This window comes from Podarcis gaigeae, assembly GCF_964106915.1.
Source record: "Podarcis gaigeae genome assembly, chromosome: 16".
NCBI classification, from domain to species: Eukaryota; Metazoa; Chordata; class Lepidosauria; order Squamata; family Lacertidae; genus Podarcis; species Podarcis gaigeae.
Window position 1 is genome coordinate 15,674,726 of NC_139693.1, and position 25,146 is coordinate 15,699,871.

At 49.7% G+C, this 25,146-nt stretch overlaps 1 protein-coding gene across 4 annotated transcripts in view; it reads right to left on the reverse strand.

Moving 5' to 3' along the window:
• CDC42BPG (CDC42 binding protein kinase gamma) overlaps positions 1–25,146 on the reverse strand; it is a 53,779-nt gene that overhangs the window by 6,896 nt on the left and 21,737 nt on the right. For 2 of the 4 annotated variants that reach the window (XM_083716419.1, XM_083716418.1), the window contains exons 6-30: positions 24,344–24,437; positions 23,461–23,661; positions 21,708–21,956; positions 20,621–20,700; positions 20,188–20,294; positions 19,384–19,479; positions 18,742–18,863; positions 17,436–17,678; positions 16,478–16,588; positions 15,647–15,831; positions 14,268–14,358; positions 13,662–13,774; positions 11,804–11,912; positions 11,397–11,545; positions 10,240–10,328; positions 9,338–9,390; positions 8,368–8,469; positions 7,710–7,784; positions 7,028–7,133; positions 6,617–6,750; positions 5,968–6,107; positions 4,754–4,835; positions 2,287–2,503; positions 2,007–2,069; positions 114–701 (exon numbers count right to left, since the gene is read on the reverse strand). In XM_083716419.1, coding sequence (XP_083572545.1) covers positions 114–701; positions 2,007–2,069; positions 2,287–2,503; positions 4,754–4,835; positions 5,968–6,107; positions 6,617–6,750; positions 7,028–7,133; positions 7,710–7,784; positions 8,368–8,469; positions 9,338–9,390; positions 10,240–10,328; positions 11,397–11,545; positions 11,804–11,912; positions 13,662–13,774; positions 14,268–14,358; positions 15,647–15,831; positions 16,478–16,588; positions 17,436–17,678; positions 18,742–18,863; positions 19,384–19,479; positions 20,188–20,294; positions 20,621–20,700; positions 21,708–21,956; positions 23,461–23,661; positions 24,344–24,437 — 3,599 coding nt within the window. Of the gene's footprint in view, positions 1–113; positions 702–2,006; positions 2,070–2,286; positions 2,504–4,753; positions 4,836–5,967; positions 6,108–6,616; positions 6,751–7,027; positions 7,134–7,709; positions 7,785–8,367; positions 8,473–9,337; positions 9,391–10,239; positions 10,329–11,396; positions 11,546–11,803; positions 11,913–13,661; positions 13,775–14,267; positions 14,359–15,646; positions 15,832–16,477; positions 16,589–17,435; positions 17,679–18,741; positions 18,864–19,383; positions 19,480–20,187; positions 20,295–20,620; positions 20,701–21,707; positions 21,957–23,460; positions 23,662–24,343; positions 24,438–25,146 lie in introns of all 4 variants that reach the window. The other 2 variants (XM_083716417.1, XM_083716416.1) reach the window with 1 other exon arrangement.

Below are 25,146 nucleotides of genomic sequence, written 5' to 3' on the forward strand. Positions count from 1 at the left end.
GCCTCTAGGCAGGGACTATCTTTTTGGCTGCAGAGTGAGGAACATGAGTATAAACCATGAGTATATTTAAATGATCTAGACCCCCCCAACCCCAACAAAAAGGGGGCACTTACAGCAATTGAGGGGAGGCGCGGGCCACATCAGCTCCTGGGGGCGGCTCCTGCGCCCCTGCCCATCCACGTAGAGGCCAAAGCCACTGAAGCAGAGGATCAGCTCGCTCAGGCTGACCTCCACGGCCTTCAGCGCTTCCATGTGGGTCACGGCGGCTGCCCGGCGGTCCTCGGGGTGGGGCAGGCTCACAGGGGGTCCCTCGTTGAGCAGAGGGTAGAGGGAGAAGCTGGAGGGGCATCCAACGCACAGCCGGTCGCCCAGGATGTCCAAGCACTGAACATAGCCGGGTGCCTGGATCTCCTTGATGCGCCGGTGGGGGGGCCGCGTGGCCGTCAGCTGGAAGCAGAGGACTTGCCGCTTGCAGGCCACGCAGAGGACGGGGGTGGTCCCGCGGCAGACGAGCCCCACAGCCACTGCCTGGCAGCCCTTGGCCTCCACCACTTTGGTCCCCATGGCCTCCGGGGTCTCCAGCTCCGCCCAGGAGAAGATGCGGAGGCTGTGGTTCTTGCCGCAGAGGACGGAGAGCAGCTGGGCCTTGGGGGAGACCAGGAGCAGCTGCACCCGGCGGCAGTCCCCCACCTGAAGCACATCTGGAGTGGGGGGGAATTTGGGGCAGGGAAAGAAGAGGCACAACTCCGTTACCAGCTAAGGACGGGAACTGTGAATTTGCAGAGGGAGGGGAGGAAATGGCAGGTGACCGGGGGTGGACACAGGCCAGAAGTGAACAGTAATTCCTCCTCCCCTAAATATGTTTACATCTGGAGTGGGGGTTTGAATCCAAGGGTTTTGCACAGATGCAAAAACACATTAAAAGGGAAGCTTTTAATGCTTGATGCATTACAGTATTTTGATGTTTTGTTGGAAGCCGCCCAGAATGGCTGGGGAAGAAATAAATTATTATTATTATTATTATTATTATTATTATTATTATTATTCTCAAGTCTTTGGAACAGTACCACCACATGAGCATCCCAGGGCTCCCAGAAATGGCTCCCAGAGTGGGCCTTGTTTCCTAAGCAGGGCAGAGAACTTAAATCCTATTTTTGCGCCAGGTTTCCTCAGTGCAAAAAGCTTTTGTGCTCTTTGCACTGGAAACAAGGCCGTCTGTGCACTGGCTTGGGAGGTCCTTGGATGCTCTTGCAAGATCTTGTGGGGCTGTCCAAGTTCCTGCAATCCCGCGGGAGCATCCCAGACCTGGAGAGATTCTTGCTCCCCATTAAATTTGCTTGTGTTTAAGTCGTGCGATTTCAACCAGCCTGCCTCTGACTGCATGTAGTTGAAATTGCGCACGTTAAATGCACATAAGACGTGACCATACTGTATTGGGTTTTAAAAAAAAAGTTAAGGTGGGGAAAGCCGATAAGATATATGGATCGGTAAAAGGAGAATAGAAAACTGAAACTGTGACTGAGTAAAGTATAGAGGTGGAGTGATGACACAAGGTTTGTATCAGAGAGAAATCAGATCAGGAGCCATCAGCAAGCAAAAAATTAACTGGATGAGGGAAGGAGCAGTTTGGTGCAGTTGTAGACTAGGCAAGAGGGATATTGATCTTAATAGGTTAAACAGTCCCCCCCCCCCAAAGGATCCTGGGAATTGTGGTTTGTTTCAGAGTGCTGAGAGACCCCTATTCCCCTCACAGTGCTACAGTTTCCAGAGGAGTTAAAAACCTTTAGAGCAGGCTTTCTCAGCCTTGGCCCTCCAGATGTTTTTTGGCCTACAACTCCCATGATGCCTAGCTAGCAGGACCAGTGGTCAGGGATGATGGGAAGTGTAGTCTCAAAACATCTGGAGGGCCGAGGTTAAGGAAGCCTGCTTTAGAGTCCCCAGGCACCCAAAATATTACAGTGACCCCTGCCCCCCCCATGTAATTCGAAAGATAAACAATACTAAACCATTTGTCCGGAGGTGAATCAAAAACAGGCCGTCTTCTGTACCCAAAGCAATCCGCTCTCGGTCTGCAAAAGGGAACAGATGACATTAGAAACACACTTCCTCCTCTCAGTTAGGGGCTCAAAAATTCTGTCTTTGGGCAGATCAGGCATCTCATAGATAGGATTGCTGAGAGCCCTGCTCAAGCCTTGCTCAGCCCCAATGGCTGATGCTTAGGGTGCTTTGTCCCCAGCACCCTCTCCCTCCCTCCGAAAGCAGGCCTGCCCTCTTCCCTGCGTATACCTATGATGGCTGCCGACAGGGCATGGGGGATGAAGGGCAGGGTGTTGTCGTAGGCCTCCTTGAGGATGTAGACGGTGCGGTCGTGGTGATGGTTCTCCCGCAGGATGCGGTGCAGCTCTGCCAGAACCTCCACCCACTTCCTCATCTCCCCTTCGCTGTCAGCCAGGAACAGCATCGAGCTGGTTGTGTGCGGGGAGCTCAGCTGAGAGGCCGTCACCTGAGGATGGAGGCACAGGTAAGTTGCTCTGGCCCCTGAGGGGCAATCCGAGCCCAGAGGAAACTCCAGGTCATCCAAAGGTTGCCAGGAAGAGGAAGAGGAGGAGGAGAGGCAGAGGGGAGCTGGCCTCAGGGGCACCCAGATGGAGGAATCCTTGCCTTGACTACCCGGCTTTCAGGTCCCCCAGCTCCCTGCTAGGACCCAGATCTCTTCTTCCCCTGCTCTGCATCATGTTGGTGATATTATGTTCTCTGTAATTGCTTTTGGAAACCGTTGCTAGTTGTATTGAGATTTTTACTTATTCTGTCCAGCTAAATATTGTAACATAAGATAATTGGAAGGTACTTGAAAGTATCAGATAGGCCTAGGATTAGAATAAGAATGTTGTACAGTGGTACCTCGGGTTAAGTACTTAATTTGTTCTGGAGGTCCATTCTTAACCTGAAACTATTCTTAACCTGAAGCACCACTTTAGCTAATGGGGCCTCCTACTGCTGCCGTGCCGCCGGAGCACAATTTCTGTTCTCATCCTGAAGCAAAGTTCTTAACCCAAGGTACTATTTTTGGGTTAGCGGAGTCTGTAACCTGAAGCGTATGTAACCCGAGGTACCACTATATGGATTTAAGTCAATAAGAAAAGAGATGAAGATAGTAAATTGAAGGAGTAAATAGTAGTCGAAAGATGATTTTGGAGAACTGTTACAAGGTGATACAATGAAATTCAGTTAGGGGGGATTCGAGGAAGTCAGTTAATAATGGAATTTAAAATGAACTTCAGAAAGAATGTGTTTTTATTTTTTATTTTAGTATTGTAATGTCTTTTCTTTTGTATGTTTTATATGTTATATCTGTTAAAATCAATAAAAATGTTTGATTAAAAAAAAGGTTTTACTTATTCTGTTTTATAGTGCTGTGGGGTTTTTTTTGGGGGGGGTCAGTCTGGATGATGGCCTGCGTCCCTTTTGATTCTTGTGGTCCCCAGGGAGGGTTAGTAGGAAATGGAGGTGGTTGCTGAACAACTCAGGCATCAGTAAGAAAGGAGATTCTGGCGAAACATCTGGAAAAAACTTTTTGACAGCAAGAGCTGTTCGACAAGGTTGTGGACTCTGCTTCCTGGGAGGTTTTTAAGCAGAGGTTGGGTCGTCACCTGAAGTGGATCCTTTAGCTGAGATTCCTGCATTGCAGGGGGTTGGACGAGATGACCCTCAGGGGTCCCTGCCAACTCTATAATTCTGTGATTCTTGATAAGACAGTGACCTTAGCTGACCACTTAAGTGTCCTCACCAGCATCCCAAAAGAATGAGCAGGTTGCAAGAGATGCAGCCAAGTGATGGTGCCCTCCAAGCCTGTGCCTGGGTCTCCTCCACCCACCCAACCCATCTAGCTGCTAGGGAGGAGAACAACAGCCAGTGCAGTGAATGTGAGCTGAGCTGGAAAAGAAGGCTGGAAGCTGGAGACACAGAGACCTGTTTGCTCTGTGCTGGATCCAAAGCTGCGACTGAAGGAGAAGCAAGATCTGTTGGGGTGTTGATGCTGTGAGCCTCTGTGTCCTATGTTCAAGTTGTAGAGATGTGTAAATAAAACCATATATCCTAAAGACACCACAATCTCCACTAACCCTCATCCCAAGGAAACCGAGCCCTGGAACCGCGAAAGTCTCTCACCACTCAGATTGTGGTCATGCATAATATCACCCACCCTCTTTGTGGTCAGATAAACTGGGGAGATCATTTCATCAAATTTATTCAGAGGACAGAAAAATTTGCTTGGGTTTTCTTAAGGGTGGGCTCCCTGTGTGCTGTAGCACAACCTCTTTCTTTTTCCTAAGATTTTGTTTGTTTCTTGCTGCTGCTGCTGCCAGGGTCAGGAGTAGCCATCGTATGGCAGTCCAGCCTCCATTCTGTATCCTCCCCAAGGCCCCAGATCTCATTCTAAAGGGAACCTCACCAGCCTGCTGCCTTCCAGATATTTTGGACACCAACTCTGATCATCCCTAATCAGCACAACTGTGGTGTGTGGGGCTGCTGGGAGTTGTAGTGCAGCACATCTGGAGGGTGCCAGGTTGGCAAAGGCTGTGCAAAAGGTGTCTGGGGTGAGGAGGTTGGCAGAGACGAATGGCAACTGCCAAAATTTTGGGGGGAGAATATTCGGAAGAGAATGGCCTTTTTTCTCTAGAGGAAAAGAGACACCTCAGAAATTTTCTCTGAAAAATGTCTTCTGAGAAATGGGGGCTCCTCTCTCCTTCCTTACCCGGAATATGCAGGGCACGTCTTTGCTGCTGGCATGGATGACGTCTGCTGCCAGGACTGGAGCCACGGAGAACTGTTCATCCCTGTTGCCAAAAGAAAAACGGGAGCCTTAGAGACATCCCTCTCTCCCCTGAGTAGAGGCTGAAGGGGAGCCTTGTGTTATCTGCAGGACCACAACCACAGCAAGCTACCTCAGGGCAGCCATGGGGAACCCAGGGCCCTCCAGATGTTCTTGGACTACAATTCCCATCAGCCACAACCAACATGGCCAACAGTCAGGTAAGATGGGAGTGCAACAACCTCTGGGGGGCCACAGCTCTCCTGGTCCCACCCCATCCTAGTGGATGAGATAATTTTGGCGATGGAGGTAGAATCCCTGTTGCTCCCTCTTTCATTTTGGGCTATTGCCCTCACCCAGGTGACAAGGGAGAATTAAGGACTACCTAAGGCTGCCTCTGGAAATGGCAATTCCTGGGTTGAATTCTCCTAAAATTTGCACGGTGTGCTGGCACCAGCTAAAGTGTGTCTCCCCACCACACCCCCAATATCACCTGGCATCCTTGGTTACGACATTTGGCATGTCTAATTCCCTTTGGGGGTTAGAGGAATGCTTGCATTTATTTATTTTTTATTTCATTAAATGTATATGCACTTTCTAAGAAAAGCAGTTTACAACACAGACAGAGCAATAATATTCTCGGTAAGAAAAGTTAACAGCAATAATTTCAGACTTTCAAAAAGTTAAATCTCACATCACCTTTCTAAACATATTGTCTAAACAGGACTGTTTTTAGCAGGCACTGAAAAAAAGCACAGCGAGGACCCCCCCTAAGATCAATCAGCAGGGAGTTCCAAAGTGCAGGTGCTGCCACACCAAAAGATCAAGTTCTTACAAATGGGGAAGGGGGATTATTATGTGGCACCTGTAGCAGTCGCAGTTCTGCCAATCGAAGCAGAGGGCATTTGGGAGGAAAGCATGGAATTCTCGGCAGCACAACCCCGGCTGCGTATCCCACTGAAAACCAGTGGAATCAAAACAAACAAAAAGAAACAGAAGGGGGTAATGGAACCGTTTGTTCTTTACTTGGGCACCCCTAGAGATAATGGGTGGTTTCCTTCTTCTTTTAGGGTTCCTGGATAATACTAAGGCTCTGTCAGACCTCCACCCCACGGCCCCCCACAGCACCACTTCCTGCGCAAGTTGCACCTGCTTACCTCATGTCTGTAACGTGCATGATGCTCACGTCGCATTGTGCTGCCTTCCCCTCTGGCACATCAAACAGGAAGATCTTGAAATCGCTGACGATGGCAAAAGCCCTCTGCCAGCCTTTCTTTACCCCGGAAGGCTTGGGCACCTTTTGGGGAGCGAAGGTGGTACAATCAGAGAACATTATTTCAGCTGCAAAGAGTCCGCCCCATTCCCCTTCCAGCATCGCCTATACCAAGGGTGGCAAATCATTTTTGACCACCATTGGCCAAATCACTGGGGGCCGCATGCCAGAAGGATGTGCGGCCAAAAGCCTGGTCCGGTCACCCCACAATCTCGCAGGACCCACCCCCAGGCACCCAGCCCCTCCCTCTTCCTAGCAAATCAGTTGAGGAAGGTTATTCCCCCTTCCCACTCATCCAATGATCAATTTGATGGTCAGAAGGGGAGCAATTTTCATCCTCAAGGAGGCTGGGCTCCTGCAGCGTCTCCACTTCCATTTTCTCCCCCTTTTCAACCCTGCAGTCAATGTTGATGGGCTCTTGGTGTTTATCTGGCAGAATGTACCCAATCAGATCCCTGAACTGGCAACAGCCACCCTGTCCTCATGGACCTGCTCCATGCTCTCTCAGACTCGGGGGAGACTCAACCTCTTACCGACAGGAACCCCTCAAATGCCGTCCCTGTTCCACTTGTTGGGTTGACCCCCAAGGTTTTCTGGAGCTGTTCAGGGGGTAGGGGGCAGATGGAGGCCCCTCCAGCACAGGATACGTGGCAGACAAAGTTACAGGCTGGGAAAACAGAGGAGGAAGCGTAAGCAGGCAGCCAACAGGGCCCCCTGAGTCACTGCAATGGTGCATTAATTTTATGAATTAAAGAAAACATGAATCAACAGACCCACCAGACCCACCCCCAAACTTGTACCCTCTCCTATTCTACAGCACACAGGTTGGCCCACAGCTCTTCAGGCAGGGAAGGGGTGTTTCACATCCCTACTTAGAAACCGAACCTGGGGACCTCCCCTGACCTGGACCCCCTTTTCACTCCACCTGCCAAGATGCCACTCACCTTCGCAGGTCAAGCCTTGCCGGACCAGCCCCACCAGCAGGGATGTGCAACGCATACACTTGGTGGGTGTGGAGAAGCTGTGGGTTTTGAAACTGTGCGATTTGGGCTGGGGAAATGGAGCAGAGAAGGGGGCGCAGGAAGTATTAGACATATTATTTAGTGCCAGCCAACTTTTTAAAGTCTTTTTAAAAGCACATAGACACACATACACACAATCATAAAAGCTAAGACATCCCCTCCTCAAAAGTGCAGAGACCAGAGCAAACAGGTTTCTTTTGGGGGTTCCCCCCCCCCAAAGATAGATCAGCCTACAGTGAACCCTCGGTTTAACAGGTAACATAAACTTAAGGTTGTGAAAGCGGCAAACCCGGAAGTATTTTTCCGGGTCTCTACGCACTGCGTGCATGCGCATGCGCAGAAGCGATCCTCCGATTGCGAAATCCTCGAGATGCAGCCGGACCTCTGGAACCGATCCCGTTTGCAACTGGAGGTACCACTGTATGAAAGCTATTCAACTTAACGGACAAAGTGCCTTTCCCTCCCCACTAAGCACCCTTCTGCTACACCATCCAGAGCTCAGTTTGGAAAGGCCTGGGGAGGAAAAAGGGCAGCCCCCTCAGAAGCGGGGTTCAGTCCAGAAACAAGGGAGGGAAATATATTTAGGCCAAGAGCTTGTCACTACCTTCAAGGATCCAGAACTGTTACTGCTCTCTGAAGAACCCGCAATGGATTGAGTGGAAGACATTGAATGTGGCACCTTTGGGGAGAGGGGAGAAGAGGAAACAGCAGTGGGAGAGATCATCATGCCTCTGTCTTTGAAGGTCTCCTGGCTCATCCAAACCTCCCAACACCCATCTCCTCGCCATTGTCAGCACAATGCGTAACACTCAAACCTGTGCACAGCCAGCTGGAAGATTCAGGACAGACAAAATACAGTGGTACCTCGGGTTAAGTACTTAATTCATTCCGGAGGTCCATACTTAACCTGAAACTGTTTTTAACCTGAAGCACCACTTTAGCTAATGGGGCCTCCCGCTGCTGCCGCGCCACAGGAGCACGATTTCTGTTCTCATCCTGAAGTAAAGTTCTTAACCCGAGGTACTATTTCTGGGTTAGCGGAGTCTGTAACCTGAAGCGTCTGTAACCCAAGGTACCACTGTACAGTCCTTCTTCACAAAGCACATTGTTAAACTGTGGAACCTACTCCTGCAGAAGTCAGGGATGGCCACCGACTCCTTCATGAATTTGTCTAATCATTTCTTAAAGCCGCCCAAGAGGAAAATGGCAGCCTCGCCACTCCAGAGCTGGCCTGTTTTGGGATTGCCAAAATGGCTACTCACGCTGGACCGCAGGCTCCTCCGCCCTTCGGGGTGCAGCTGGACCTCTTCGGTGGCCTTCCGAGCCTCCTGGGAATCTGGGGCACCCCCAAAAACGATAGCGTCCTTCTGGCAAAGAGGGTGGCACAGGTAGCAGAGCGTTTAACTGGACACAATTCAGATTTTTGCTAACACACAAACCTCCCCAGAAGCCCTAAGAACATAAGAGCAGCTCTGCTGGGCCCGGCCAACGTTCCATCTTGTTCTCACAGTGGAAAACCAGCTCCTCTTTATGGAATGTAAGACCATTCATGGCTACTAAGCACAACGGCTATACTTTGTCACCACGGTCAGAGGCAGCAAAAGCTTCAGCATGGCCAATGGCTGGGAATCACAAGTGGGGAGAGTTGATTTGTGCTTGAATCCTGCTTGCGGGTTTCCCACAGGTATCTACGTATATCTGGCTGGCCACTGTGAGAACAGGATGCTGCAGGATACAGACCTCTTGGACTGATCCAGCAGGCAGGCTCTTCCTGCCTTCTTATGAAGGAGTACAATTCTAATTTTACTTCTCTTCTGAGTCCAGAGATCCTGCCTCTTGGTTTCTCCAACTAACATTATCAGATACAATTATAGCTCACAACTTATGTGTATTAAACTTGTGTGCATTTTTTAAAAATAAAAAAGGGGGTGGAAAGGGAGCGGGTGTCTGGGGAAAAAAGACTTTGGCAATCCCACCTGCCATTTATTGGTTTTTAAAAAAGCACAAATGCGATAACCATTAAACACTTAGCCAGCAGTGCATCTAATGGTGTTTGTTTTAGCCATTGTCTCTAGATGTACACATTCAACATTCAAACATATTATTTAATGTAACCCTTCCACTGAGAATATGTGGTTTGGGCTTTATGAGCGATCCCCAGAATGTTTATCCCCTGCATAAACTGAGAGTCACCTTTTATACAGACTATATTTGTTTCACAAAAAGACTTACGCTGGCACTTCGGAAGGAGAGGAACGGAATCAGAGGTCCTTGGTGTTTGGTGCCTGTCAGGAGAGAAGAGAAAGGACACACTCTGGGAATGGGCCCTGTTCTTAACCACAGTTGTCACTGGCTGGCACAGGAACCTGAGTCCATCTAGCTCAATACTGTCTACACTGACTGGCAGCAGCGGCTCTCCAGGGTCTCAGGCAGGGAGATGGCGGAGACTGAACCTGCAGCCTCTTGCAGGCAAGGAAGATGCTCTACCCCCCTCCGACCAAGGGTGTTCCACTAAAAGGGAAGCAAGGTCCCAGCCCTCATGGATCTGAACAAAGGCCTGATTTGAACAGAAACATGGCTCCATCTAGCCCAGTGTTGTCTGCACAAAGTGGCAGCAGCATCTCCCACATCTACCTGGAAGTGTTGGGGATTGACCCTGGGACCTTCTGCATGCCAAGCAGCTGCTTTGCTGCTGAGCTAGACCCCTTCCCCATAGAATCCCCCAGGGTTCATGGGTATTTTACAGTACAACACAAGACACATAACCCTACAGACTGAATACAAACATGGCATGCTCACTGCCCTGTCCCCTCCTTCTGAAAACTTCCCCCTTCTTTAGAAGCTCTTGGGGGGCCTAGACCTCATTTAATCCCCCAAACAAGAACCCTGTGAGGTAGGTTACACTAAGAAGCAGTGAGTGAGCTCGCCCAGCGAGATTTGTGGTTGAGCAAGGGGATTTGAACCCAGATCTCTCCCAGGTTTTAGTCCAGCACCCTCACAACTATAGCCTGAGCAATGGAGAGACTGGCCCCCTACATTCTGCAAAGGCCCACCTCTTGCCCCACTGCTGGGATATGCCATTGGGGGTGCTGTGGTGGGGCTGTCGCCCACCCATGACCCAGCCTGTAGCTCACCTTCCTGGGACCGTCCTTTCAGCTCTCCCTTGGCCTTCTCCAGCTCCAGGCGCAGAGCCCGGTTCTGCTTCTCTGCCTCCTGCAACTGGCTTTGGGACACAGGTAGAGGAAAAGATAAATATGACTTTATGGCATATAGGGAAATTCAGCCTCCAGTAAGAGGGGCTTCCCTTCACTCCAGGTATAACATTTAGAGGAGAGAGGGTTGTGCCATGGACCCATCAAGGGCTCTTTCTTTGCCAGCTGGTAGAAGGAGGAATCACAAAGCACCCCAAAACTCTATCTTGCCTTTGTAAAAATGTGGGGTGCAGAATTTCTAGCTTCCCTAGGCCTCTCCCTTCGTGTCAAAGGCACCTATCCCAATTAACCCCCGTTTCCACAAATTATTGCACAGACTCTTGGGGAGGGAGTCTGCCCTCTTCCACTGCGGCTCCTCCTCTCCCAATTAACCTCCATCTCTGCAAATTAATGCATAGACACTTTCTGGGGACGTCACCAGATGCCAAGCTCTCAGGTCGTCAGGGCTGGAGTCAGACACGGGTCATTTCCAAAGAGGCAAGGCTGTCAGTGAAGTTAACTCTTTATTCAAGGAAACGACATTCAATCCAGCAAATTTTCCCGGTAGGTCTTTCCCAACGGAGCAGTCGCCAGGACTGAATGTCCCTGCCTTCCACCTTTCCTAAGGCTCCTCCTCTCCCAGATATTTCCCAAGCAGTCTCAAACTGCGTCTGCACACCTCTGACCTCTGTTCTGCTCTGTGAGTTTTCAGAGAAGGGGAGAGGGGAGCTTGTTGCAGTAGGAGAGGGAGACTTCCCAGATTCTCGAGCAGCCTCTTGACTCCCCCATCCTCTGCTTCAGCCTCGGAGCCTGAGATGCTCCCTGTCACCGGCTCTTCCTGCTCACTAAACCCTGTTGCCCCTTTGGCACCCAGCCCCTGCTCCCAATCTTCTCCCTCTGGCCTCTCCTCGGTGTCCCACCACCAATGCCCTGGCTCTGACTCTTCCTCCTCCGGGGTTTCGCTTGGGGGTTCCCCAGCTGGTGCCTCCCATCCTGTCGGTCCCTGACACAGCTTTGAACCCTGAAACCATATGGTGCAGGATGCAACCCTACTCTTGCCTGTGCACCACCTGCTGCCGCCACCACTGCCGCCTGCTCACCGCTCAACCGCCAGGTGCGAGACCTTCAGCTTATCCAGCTCCTCCTGGACGCCTCCCTTGGCCCGGATCTCGGCTTCCAGGGCCGACTGCAGCTCCAACTTGGCAGACGCCTCCACTTTCTGCAGCCGCCGTGCCTTCCAGAGGGTGTCCTGGAGCAAGAGGCAGCAGGGGGAAATGTCTGCAGAGGTCCTGGGACTGTTGCAGCTCTTGGGATGTGGGGTGAGAAGAGGGGGAAGGGGAAAGAGGCCCCCTATCGCTACCAGGCATCCTGAGCCTCTGGGGGCAAGGGCTTCTTCTCACTGGGGCAACCGGAATGTGGGTTGCAAAGGGGGAGACATGCAGAGGGGGGAAGAGCCCCCCTCCCCACTTCCTCAAGGCGTCCACGGCTCTGAGACAGGCTCTCTTACCGGAGTTTTGGGGCTCTGTGCCCCCGTCTGCTTCAGTGCTTCCACTTCCTCCATCATGTGGGTCGCCATGGCCTGGAGGTAGCCCCTCGACTCCTTCTCATCACTCACCCTGAGATGCGGGCAAAGAGGCACACAGAGTTCAAGACAGATAAAAAAAATTATTGTATATAATTTTTATTAAATTTTCTGTTTTACAATTTAAAATACTCATTTTTACATATTTAAGGGCTACCTTTGAAGGTGACCCAGAAACTACAACTAATCCAGAATGCGGCAGCTAGACTGGTGACTGGGGGGGCCGCTGAGACCACATAACACCAGTCTTGAAAGACCTACATTGGCTCCCAGTACGTTTCCAAGCACAATTCAAAGTGCTGGTGTTGACCTTTAAAGCCCTAAATGGCCTCGGCCCAGTATACCTAAAGGAGCGTCTCCACCCCCATCGTTCTGCCCGGACACTGAGATCCAGTGCCGAGGGCCTTCTTGCGGTTCCCTCATTGCGAGAAGCAAAACTACAGGGAACCAGGCAGAGGGCCTTCTCGGTAGTGGTGCCCACCCTGTGGAACGCCCTCCCATCAGATGTAAAAGAGATAAACAACTACATGATATTCAGAAGACATCTTAAGGCAGCCCTGTTCAGGGAAGTTTTTAATGTGTGACATCTTAGTGTGTTTTTGGTCTTTGTGGAACCTGCCCAGAGTGGCTGGGGAAATCCAGCCAGATGGGCGGGGTACAAATAATAAATTATTATTATTATAAATGACCTCTTTGCATGGTTCATTTTACATATCATAAATCCCTGCATATTTTACAAAAACGATACCATTCAGTATTTCATTATTGCACCCATTAAAGCTTATTTACACTGTTGAATTTATCTTAATGCTGCCAGTGTTTTCAGCTGTACCCAATTATTTCCCATATGTTCAAATAAATTTTCCAATCTTCTCTAAACATATGTTCTTATTGTTCTCTTATTCTATATGTTAAGTCTGCAAGCTGTGTGTATTCTGTCAACTTAAGCTGCCACTCTTCTTTGCTTGGGACCTCGCTCGTTTTCCATTTTTAGGCTAACAAAACACGGGCTGCAGTAGTAGCATACATAAATAACCTTTTTTGACACCTGGGAATTTCAGTCTGAATTATCCCCAACAGACAGGACTCTTGATTTTTTGGGGAAAGTACTTTAAATCATTCCCCTCCCCAATTTATTATGGATCATTTCCCAATACTCTTTTACCCTTTTACAGGTCCACCAGATATGAAACAACATTCCCTTCACTTCTTTGCATCTCCAGCACTTATCTCATTCAGTCTTTTTTTTTTATAAGACTGAAAAAAGCCCTTCTTCATGCAGCACAGAGTTAAACTATGGAACTCCCTCCCACAAGACACAGTGACAGCCAGCAAATTAGGTGGCTTTAAAAGGAGGTTAGACCACTTCATGGAGGGCATGGCTATCAGTGGCTACTGCAGGCATAGGCCAACTCGGCCCTCCAGATGTTTTGGAACTACAACTCCCATCATCCCTATCTAACAGGACCAGTGGTCAGGGATGATGGGAGTTGTAGTCCCAAAACATCTGGAGGGCTGAGTTTGCCTATGCCTGGGCTACTGGTTATGCCCTGCCTCTACTGCGGAGGACAAGCAGTGGTTACATTTGCCAAAACAAAGGTGTTGCAGCTCAAGTCTGAAAGCTATGCCTTCCCCATTGAATCTGGGAGCAGGCTGTGGTGAATCACCAGAGACTGGGGGGGGGGACACCCACTCTGCTTATGCTCAGGTGCACTCCTGTCTTCTTCATCACTGTTCCGTGTGACAGGCCTTACACAGAGAAGGTGCACAGCTGGTAACTCACCACCGCAAGATGTCCGTGATCTGCATCTCCCAGTTGGCAAAGGCTAACTTGTGGGTCTCTGAAGAGCACTGTTCTTGATCCTGTTGGGGGCTGTCGGCGCTGAGTGAATCCACCTGTTGAAGCAAAGGGAAAAAAGCAAAGACAGATGTGAAGAAGACAAGCTTTCCTCCTCCCTCTGCCAGTCTGGATGACTTCTGCAGGAATAAGCCTGCAGTAAAAAAGAAAGAGACAAAGTATTTTTGTATTTTTGTGTTTTTTGTATTTTTCCTTGTGTTTTTTCCATTTATTATTTACTGTGAAAATCTAATAAAATATCATTAAAAAAAAGAAAGAAAGAAAGAGACAAAGAAAGAGGATTATATGACCATTGTGTTTGAGTATCTTGGAGATCTCATTTCCAGGTGACAAGTATTTAAAAGCACAGAAACAAGGACTTGCAGGACTTCATGCTTTCAGCGTTATTTTAAGCGATGACTGGGGACTTCCTGACTTTTTGGGATCGCACCTGAGAAGTGTGTGGCTCTGGAGAAGCAGCCTGCAGGAGCCACAATCTACAGGCTGCATCCCTGGGCACAACACCAAGAGTCACAGGAAATGTATGCATACCTGGTCTCCAAAATGCAGGGCACTGACACCTTCCCTGGGCAGCAAACTGTGTGGTTCTTTGTGCCAGTCCTTTGGATCCAGATTTCCCCAACTAGGAAGGAAAGGCAATCAGAGAGAGAGAGAGAAGAAGAAGAAGAAGAAGAAGAAGAAGAAGAAGAAGAAGAAGAAGAAGAGAAGAAGAGTTTGGATTTGATATCCCGCTTTATCACTACCCGAAGGAGTCTCAAAGCGGTTAACATTCTCCTTTCCCTTCCTCCCCCACAACAAACACTCTGTGAGGTGAGTGAGGCTGAGAGACTTCAGAGAAGTGTGACTGGCCCAAGGTCACCCAGCAGCTGCAGGAGCGGGGAATCGAACCCCGTTCCCCAGATTACGAGTCTACTGCTCTTAACCACTACAAAAGATGGAGAGTCACTTTTCCAAGCTCAGAGCTGGGGAGTGAACCTAAGAATGTGGTCTCTTTGGGTTGGATCCAGATTTCCCTAGCCCAGCATTCCCCCTGAATGTTTGGACTACAACTCCCATCCACCCAACCAGCAAGGCTGTTTTGGACTACCACTCCCATCATTCAGATGGGGTTGATGGAAGTGGTAGTCTGAAATATCTGGAGAGCACCAGATTCAAGAAGGCTGACTTAAGCTGCCCCACTTGTTCCCATGGGAACTAAATGCAAAGAGAGCTTAGCCTGGACCCAGCCCATAGTTCCCATTTACCACTAGATAACCTGTTCCCCATACGCCATTTGCAGAGAATGGAAACGCCAGGATCATATTTTTTTGGCCGGTGAAGATGGCGTTGTGGTAAAAAGGCACAAGAGTACGACTGCATCCTGACAAAATCTACTGATGCCACCTGTCAGATTTTTATCTTCTCTTCCGCTTAGTAATGTTTATTTGTTTTTAAAGCAAAGCTTTGTTTATTTCAGGGACACAGAATCATAGAGTTGTATATCTTTTATGCATCACGTTTTATACTGTATTTTATGCTGTTTTTTGTTGTATCAATTGTTTTAAATTTGTTGTTAGCCGCCCTGAGCCCGGTTTTTTGAACTGGGAAGGGCGGGATATAAATAGAAAATTTATTATTATTATTAATCTTTATGTTCAGAGAATCACAGAGTTGCAGAGTTGGAAGGGGCTCCCCAAAGGCCATCTACTCCAACCCCCTGCAATGCAGGAATGTTCTGTTTTCAAGTGTGATTTCTGCAGCCTTCTGGAAGTTTATATTGGGTTATGCTTTGCTGTTTTATTCTGCTGTGGCCTATGGCCTAACAAAATAGATGCCATTCTAGTTTTCCTGTTCCTTTGTTCTGACCAACCCATTGCACTCCATTTTCATTTTGCCACCCCACTTCCAAGCGGATCCCTCCCTCTCCTCACCGTTCAGCCTTGGCTTTCTCCAGCTGCTCCTGGAGTTGGGCAATCTCAGCTCGGAAGGCCTCCTGCTGCCTTTCCCTGGCCTGCAGCGCCTCCCGCAGGCCTTTCACCTCCTCCTTTGTGGTATAGGAAACACTTCCTGATCTCCTGGAGCCAGAGGCCAGGAAGAAGGACGCATTCTGTTTCACCTGCAGGGGGCAGCAAAGTCATTTGGAGAGGAGGGCAGATGCAAACCTACCTGGACCTCTTTCCCCAGAGGAATGCAAAGATATGCAGGTAGCCTTCTGGGGTTTTTTGCACTTCTCCAAATTTTGCAGCACAGTTCTTGGCTCCAAAAAAGTACCAAATTGCATATGCCAATGCACTTTTTGTTGTTGTTGCATAGAATGTGTTCAAAAAGGCACCCTTTAGGTTGAAATGCATATTCCCAAAGCTTGAATTTTGGTGATTTGGAGGTGGGTGGGATTTTGCAGTGCATTGGAAACAAGACAGGACAGAGTGAAAATGAGATGGAATAAAGACATGGAAAGGGCCATCAGATTTCAGGGGCAAAGCATCTGCCTTGCATGCAGAAGGCCTCAAGTTCAACCACCTCTGGCGTTTGCAGAGAGGGCTGGGAATGTCCTCTGCCCAAAACCCTGCAGAGCTGTTGCTGTTGCTGCTGCCAGTCAGTGTTGACAATACTGGGCCTCTTCTGCCCCTACATGCAAAACTGGCACAAGCCAGGAACGGACCCATCCCTCCGCCTTTTGCCATGCCCCCCTGGCATGATGACCCTCTTTACAGTGGGGCATCTCCCTCCCCACTTCCCCCACTTTGTCAAGCTGTATTTACCCTCAGCTCCTCCTGCTCCTCCTTCAGCCTCCTCAGCTGCTGCTCGGCCCTCTCTCTCCCCTTCCGCTGCTTGGAGACTTCGTTCATGAGACCCTCAATCCGAGCCTCCAGCTACAAAGGGGAAGAAGCACTTGACTGTAGATGCTGCCTGACTGTGGTGGGGGAAGGAGGTCTGGGGTCCCAGATTTTTGGGGTCTTTACTGCGCTACTCCCCATCCCCAAGCAGCTTCTGAGGCTACAGAGGCCCAGGAAGTGGCTTCCTTCAGAGTTTCCTTCATGCATCCATGCGATATATGTCCTAAGAACATCTAGCATCTATAGAAACGGCCCTAAAGAATCATAGGCAAAGGGCCTTCTCGGTAGTGGCACCCACCCTGTGGAATGCCCTCTCATCAGATGCCAAGGAAATAAACAACTATCTGACTTTTAGAAGACATCTGAGGGCAGCCTTGTTCAGGGAAGTTTTTAATGTCTGGTGTTTTATCACATTATTATTATTATTATTATTATTATTATTAATTCTGCTGGGAGCTGCCCAGAGTGACTGGGGAATGAATGATTATTTATATATATATATATATATCATCATCGAGTTGGGAGAGACCTATCTAGTCCAATCCCCAGCAATGCAGGAATATGCAGCTTTCCCTTACAGGGATCGAACTTGCAACCTTGGCGTTGCAAGCACCATGCTCTAACCAACTGAACTATCCGTAAAAAGAGCCTAGCTGCTGAATCAGGCCCAAAAATAAAAATAAATGCAGGATCTAAGAATCACAAATGGTGTTCTCCCAGGTATTTTGGACTACAACTCCCATCGGCCTAACCTACCTCGCAGGGTTGTGGTGGAGATTATTTGAGGAGGGGGGAGAATTGTGTACACTACCTGGTGCTCCTTGGGGAGGAAAGGAGGAATATAAATGCAAGGAACGAACGACGAAATAAAATGTGGGGGTACCTCTTTGCGCCCGCTCTCCGAGCGAGCCAGCTCCTTGCGCAGCCCCTCCACCCTCCGCGAGGCTGCCTCCGTCTCCTCCTGCCGCTCCCGCAGCTGCCGGGAGTGTCTCAGCAGCTGGGCTCGCAGTTCCCCGCACTTGGCCTCAGCACTCTGCAGCTCCTCAGAGGTGTCCTTGTGCTGCAGCTGTTCTTCCTGCAGCTCCCAGGCCTGAGCTTGGAGCTGCTCCTGGGCCTTGGCCAGATCCTGCCCCCCCCAAAAAAAGAGACAGCGGTAGTGTAGCGGTTAGAGTGTTGGACCAGGACCTGGGAGTGACCAGGGTTCGAATCTCCACACAGCCATTGTGAAGCTCCCTGGGGGTGTCCTTCTAGGACAGTCACTGCCTCTCAGCCTGATCTACCTCACAGGGGTGTCTGAGCTCCTTGCAGAAAAGGTGGGTTATATAAAGGAAATACATAAATAAAATAAAGGCGCTGTAGAAGTTGGAGCACGTGCTCAAGCCTCCGAGAGAGAGAGCCTTCCCTTCAGAAGGGGGCTGAATCTGGTTCTCTAGCTTACTGGAACATAATCAGCCAGTTTCTTCAAAATGTCCAGAAGCTCGAAAATGAACACGCTTCATGTAACACAAAAGAGGGGGACTGTTTCTAGTCCTCATTTTAAAGATCTCCCCCAAAAAACGATTGCTTATGATGCGGAATCCCCTCATTCTCCTCCCACGGCTAAAGCGTTTGCCATGAAATCCTATTAAAATGACCGTGTTTTAGTGAACATGCAAATCAGCCTCGATTTGCCAGCTACAGAAATGGGAACAATGTAAATTGCACCTCTTCAGGTGAAGATTCAGGACAGAGGGGCGTTTTGTAAGAAGTGAAAACTGCAACAAAATGTTGCAGAATACCCTTGCCCACTAAGGGGACTGGTTCCTGTTCGACAGGCCGGCCACCCATTCCTTCCTTTTGACTCTCCACTCCCCATTTTCCATTCTTCTGACATCCCATCAAGAATGCTCAGTCCTTTTTAAGTTCTTCTGGGTGTCCCCAAGTGTTTTTTCACATGTTTGGTTCTCCTCAACATACATTGGGGCTCCCCGGAGGATGCTGATAGTTTCCCCTTGTCCTCCATTTTGGCTCCACACCCCACTTGGGGTCACTAGAGGGAGTGACTGTCCCCCGCTTGCGGAATCTGAAGGCTGGGAGCTCCTGGGCTCTCTTTGGCAGAACAGACAATGCTTTTCCTTGGCTGAAACTACCGTCTCACTATGATGGGAGGGTCCAGGTCCCCCGCAGTGGGCCCAGGTGGGATACGGTACCTGTAGTGCTTCATTCTTCTCCTCCTCCAGAATCTTCACACGTTCCTCCAGGGTCTTCACCTGTCTCGATTCCACCCGGTCAAGCTGCTGCCTTTGAACCTTGTCGCTCTCCAACCGATTCTCTGGAAGGGAAGGTGCATGAGCCCCAGATGCAGTCTAGAGACCCCCCCTCCCCTTCCCTTCCAGCTGCCGGCACCAGTGACCTTCTAAGCCCATCTCCTCCAGAGTGTCAGGGATCTGTTAGCTGTGGCTCCTGCACTGCAGGGGGTTGGACTAGATGACCCCCGGGTTCCCATCCAACGCTACAATTCTGCGATCCTACCAAACGGAGCAAATGTCTTCCCGAAGACATCTGAAGGCAGCCCTGTATTGGGAAGTTTTTATTGTTTGATGTTTTGCTGTGTTTTTATCATGTTGGAATCTGCCCAGAGTAGCTGCGGCAAACCAGTTGGATGGGTGGGGTCTAAGCAATTAATAATAATAGTAGTAGTAGTAGTAGTAAAAATAATAATTATGCACCTGAGAGGGTCATTTCCCTCTGCCTAAAGACAGGGCAGGCTGCCCCCTGTGCCCTTAAGAGCTCAGGGAGGAATAGGAGGAGAAGGCCTTGCCTCTCCCAAAGCCCCACCAGTGCCCAGGTACCTGCCAACTGCTTCTGCAAAGCTGCCATCTCGTTCTGGAGGCTCCTGAACTCAGAGTCCTTGGCCAGAGTCTTGGAAGGGGATTTTGCCAGAGAATCTGCACAGGGGTGACATAAGGGCGAAAAAACACAAGATGAGCTCCACGGTCTGCCTAGCCCAGCCTCCAGATGCTCCGAAGGGAAGCCCATGAACAGGATAGGTCCCTCCCCACTGCCTGCCCCCAAGCCTCTGAAACCCACAGAGCAGGAATGGGGAACCTCTGGCCCTCCAGATGTGGCAGGACTCCAGCTCCCAACAACCCCAGCCGGCATGGCTAATGGCCAAGCACGATGGGAGTTGTAGCCCAGATCCCCATCTTGGCTTTTAGAGCCATTGTGGTTCACTGTCAGTGAGAGACAGGTCCTTCCTGAGTCAGTCGACGGTTATTTTGAAGGCATTATTCAGGGCCAAACTAGACTTGAAATTTAGACCGCCCAACTGCACAGTATGCTTAAGGCACATGAGTACCACTTTAAACAGCCATGGTTCCCCCCTCCCCAAAGAAGTCTAGGAGCTGTGGTTTTTTAGGGTGCTGGGAGTTGTGAGGAAACCTCACCATTTCCCTCACAGAGCTACAATTCCCAGAGTTCACTGGGGTGAGGGGTTGGTCGTTAAACCCCTCTGGGAATTGTGGCTCCGGGAGGGGAATGAGCAGTCTCCTACCGACTCTCAGCACCCTTACCAAACTACAACTCCCAGAAATGTGGCAGATAGATAGATAGATAGATAGATAGATAGATAGATGTGGCATGTGGCAAATAAGTACCTTGCAGTTTCCGAGCCAGCTCCATTTTCTCCCGTTCCAAGTGGCGGATTCTCTTCTCTAGGCGGGCAGTGCTGGAGGGGGAGGCCGGGTGCCTCTCAGAGAGGAGACTGCAGGGGACAACGAGAGGAGGTTGCAGGGTCAGGGCCCTTGTCTGTTTTGCATACATTTGCATGAACATGGCAAGCCTTGGGCAAACAACCAACGAGGGTGAGTGAAACAAATTGGCAAGGTTTCACGTCTGCCAGAGCTGAGATTGAGGAGGAGCAGTTAGAAGGCTGAGCTGGGGATGATCAAATCCAGGGTTCAAATGCTCTCTCAGCTACAAAGGGGGACCTCAAGCCACTTTCCCTGTCAGATCCCACCCACCACCCTCGGCCCCAAATCCCACCGCACATACTGAAATGTGTGAGAATAAAATGGAGACTCCACACACCTCCCAGAAGTGAAGGTAAATCCCACAAAAGGCAGGTGGTGGCCAGAGAAAGCAGCGTGGGATACAGGCGGAAGTGTCTCCTAGGAAGGAAGGGAAAAATTGATAAAATCGCAGGGTTAGAAGGAACTTCAAGGGACACACACAACAATACTTCTGCAACCCTTGGGATTTTCCTGAATCTGCGGCACCTCCCCTCTTGGGCATGGGTGGCACTGTTATGGCTGCGAAATGATCAGCATGCACCCTTGCACATTGCTATTATTATTATTATTATTATTATTATTATTATTATTATTATTATGCCTGCTCTCGCCACAGGTGTTTTTACAAAAACAAAAAAACAAGCGCAGGGAAAATATTAAAACCAACACACTTTAAAAGGCTATAGACCACTAACAGCCAAAGTCCTGCTTGAAGAGGAATGTTTTCGCCTGGCACCTAAAGATTTGCAATGATGGGGTCAGATGAGCCTCCCTGGGAGAGCATTCCACAAATAAGAAGCCACCACTGAAAAGACTCTGTTCTCGTGTTGCCACCCTCTGGACCTCTGGTGGAGGGGGCACATGAAGAAGGGCCTCAGATGATGACTGCAGGGTCTGGGTCAGTTTCTATGTGGAGAGGTGGTCCTTGAAGTATTGGGGTCCTAAACCACAGAGGACTTTATAGGAAAAACCAGCAATGTTGAACCGGAAACTAACAGGTGACCAATGCAGTTGGGCCAGGATTGGTGTTATATGCTCAGACAGTCTTTCCCTGGGTGAGCAACCTGGCTGTTGAACTCTGAACCAGCTGAAGTTTCCAAGATGCCTTCAGAGGCAGCCCCACATATAATGTCTATACCTCGGGTTACAGACACTTCAGGTTACAGACTCTACTAACCCAGAAATAGTACCTCGGGTTAATAACTTTGCTTCAGGATGAGAAGAGAAATCGCGTGGCGGCAGCGGGAGGCCCCATTAGCTAAAGTGGTAACTCAGGTTAAGAACGGTTTCAGGTTAAGAACGGACCTCCGGAACGAATTAAGTTCTTAACCCAAGGTACCACAGTATTAGAACAGCCCTGAAAGTGAGACAAGCTCCTCCCATACCGACTCCTTGATCATGTCGTCGTCGACGTCAAAGTTGGATGTGTCGGCTGGGCTGGCCACCTCGGGCAAGTAGGGTGGGGGGCTTTTGCGGATGTTGTCCCAGTCGATGCCTTTGAAGAAGGGGTGGCGCTTGAAATCCTCAATGCCCTTCTGGCCCAGGCGCAGCTCCTGCCGGCACAAGAGCCCTCGGATGAGGTCCTTGGCACTCTCTGAGACGTCGGTGATGTCCGTCGGAAACTGCAGGTGGTCCTGAGTGTGAGACATGCCAAGGGGGAATCAGGAGGTGCAGCAGGTAACAGGCATCCTCCATGCTTGTGGGGGCAAGGAGGGCATATCAAAATGCTCTGAGGTAGTGTTTGCTGGGAACTGAAAATAAATTTGCATACTGAAGTAGGTGGGCCACTGTCCTGATCCTTCTTATGTCTTTATCCAGTGTTTTTGAATGATTCAAATAGGTTTTTCAGAGAATCATAGAGTTGGAAGGGGGCATGAGGGTCATCTAGTCCTACCCCCTATAATGCAGGAATCTTTTGCCCAACATGAGACTCAAACCTGTGACCCTGAGATTAAGAGTTTTGTTTTATTCTGAATTGTATCCTTTTAACATTTTGATGTTGACTTCCCTACACTCCTTTGGGAGGAAGTACAGCGTACAAACTTAATAAAAGGGTAGGAATATCCTTTTAGAATTTCCACCTGGCGCCAAAGAATGTGTTCCCTCAGGAGCAAAAGCAAAGATTGAGCCAGAGGAGGGAAGCAGGGGGTAAGGGAGTCATTTTCCATTCCTTGGTCTTTTGGTCTTGAGACAGCAATAACATGTGGTGTCGTGGTTTGAATGTTGGCCTAGGCCCTGGTTTGAATCTCCACTCAGCCATGAGGCTCACTAGGTGTGCCCTTGGGGCCAGTTACTGCCTCTCAACCCTAACCTACCTTATAAGGTTGATGTTGTTGTTGTTGTTGTGGGGATTAAATGGGACAGAGGAGAACTAAGTATACTGCCTTGAGCTCCTCAGAGGAAATCAGGGATAGAAATGTAAAAATAAAACAGAGAGATCATGTGTCTGAGTGTCGCAGTGGTTCTCAACCTGTGGGTCCCCAGATGTTGTTAGACTACAACTCCCATCACCCCTGAGCTCTGGCCTTGCTAGCTAGGGGTGAGGGCAGTTGTAGTTCAACAACATCTGTGGACTCACAAGTTGAGAAAGGCTGCTTTAGAGGGTCAGACTAAGACCTGGGAGAGACACCAGGGCCCAAATTCCTACTTTTGCCACCATGAAGCTCACTGGGGGATACGCTTGAGCTCAGTCACTGCCTCTCAGCCTAATCTACCTCGCAGGGTTGTTGTTGGGGGGGGTTAAACGAGGAGGAGGAGAACAACATGCACCACACTTTTGAGCTTCACAGTGGGTGAGGGGTAAAGGTGGTAGGTAGGTAGGTAGGTAGGTAAGTAAGTAAATTCACTTCCTTCTAAACCTCATAAAGCCACCTACCTGTGGTTTGGGACTGTTAAGTAAAGCCCCAGGTCTCTGCCCTATAGTCCTGCTCACCTGATGGCACCCCTGAACCAAAGTGGCATTTCACCTCGGCGGCCCCTCCCGCCCACCCAACGGAGGAATCAACCCTCCTCCTCCCTCCCTAGCCGTATCCAAAGATCACACACAGAAGGCATTAGGAAAAGAGTCCCACCAGCAACTCTCCCATTTGCTCTGCTACCTGCCCCAACCCCATTCTGACCTTGCTTTGCCCCACTCACCTCGTGGTTCATGATCTTGCCGTAGGTCTCAACCAAGGACTCGGCATAGAACGGGGTCTCCCCGAAAAGCAGCTCGTACATGCAGACCCCAAGGGACCACCAGTCGCACTCGGGGCCGTATTTCCCTTTCCTGTCCTCCATGGCCTGCAGGATCTCTGGGGAGATGTAATCGGGGGTCCCCACAGCCACAGAAGACTCCACCTGGGGGTTGGGGGGCAGAGAAGGGAGAAAATCTGGACTCCAGCTCAGCTGCATCGTTCCCCAATGGGCAGTGCGATGTAGTGGTTGGAAGGTCGGAGTAGGACATGGGTAGGCAAACTAAGGCCCAGGGTTAGGGTTCTCAATCCGGCCTGCAGACGGTCCGGGAATCAGCGTGCTTTTACATGAGTAGAATGTGTCCTTTTATTTAAAGTGCACCTCTGGGTTATTTGTGGGGCATAGGAATTCGTTCATTCCCCCCCCAAAAAAAATATAGTCCAGCCCCCCACAAGGTCTGAGGGACAGTGGACTGGCCCCCTGCTGAAAAAGTTTGCTGCCCCCTGGTTTATACCAGACAATTCTTAGGACCTGGGAGAGACCACAGTTTGAATCCCCTCACTCAGCCATGAAGCTCACTGGGGTGACCTTGACCTCAGTCCCTGCATCTCTGTCTAACCTACCTCACAGGGATGTTGTTGTGGAGATTAAATGAGGAGAATGGTGTGCTCCACCTTGAGCTCCTTGGAGAAAAAGCTGGGAAATAAATAAATGAACCTCCTCTAGATTGGGGGTTTGAGGGTCACCACACCTCAAGGACCATTCACCACAGGTTGCACCCAAGCAGGAGGGTCAGGGTCAGAGTCAGGCCTAGCGATTCTCAGCCGCCCCCCCCCCCAACACTCACCATGCCATCTGAATGCAGGCGCAGGCAGGAGCCAAAGTCGGCCAGGCGAATGTGCCCGTTGGTGTCGATGAGGATGTTGTCCGGCTTGATGTCCCTGCAGGGGGGGGGGGAGCCACAGTGGTGAGCAAGAGCGCTGGGGGTCAGTGGCCAGAAGGGGCGGGGCCTGAAACTGGGGCTCATAGAGGGTCTGGGGGCCAGGAGGGACCCCAAGAGTCCCACTTCTGTCTTCCAGAGGAAGGAGAGTCTGGCAGGCTGGGATGAAAGCCACGGCTGGATTAACCATTAAGCAAAATAAGCATGTGCTTAGGGCATCAAGGGAAGAAATTTTTCCATTGCAGGAATTTTAACGTTGATAGTCACAAATAGCTCAGCTAGGTGTTCATTTTCTCACTTGGAAGTATATTAAAAGTCCCAACAAAACAACTGCAACAAGGAAGGCTGGAGGCCTTGTCTCAACTAAGCATACAAGAAGATGTGTGACATAAGATTAGTTTGAGGATCTGATCAAAGATTTTGCAATTAGAAAAAGGATAAAAAAATCTCAAATATAAGTAAAGTGGAAGTACACGAAAATAAACATCATTTTCCACATTACTGCAGGTTTTGTTTCATTTCAAAAAATAAAATCTTATGATTGTTTATATTTTGAATTAGATATATATGGGGCCACCAAAATATTTTAAGTGCTTAAGGCCTCTAAAGATCTGAATCCGGACACAGATAAATGGGAGAGAAGAGGAAACTCTGCCTGCATGCCAATATTTTCTGCTTCCACTTGGGGTTAGTAGGGAGACCAGATGCCA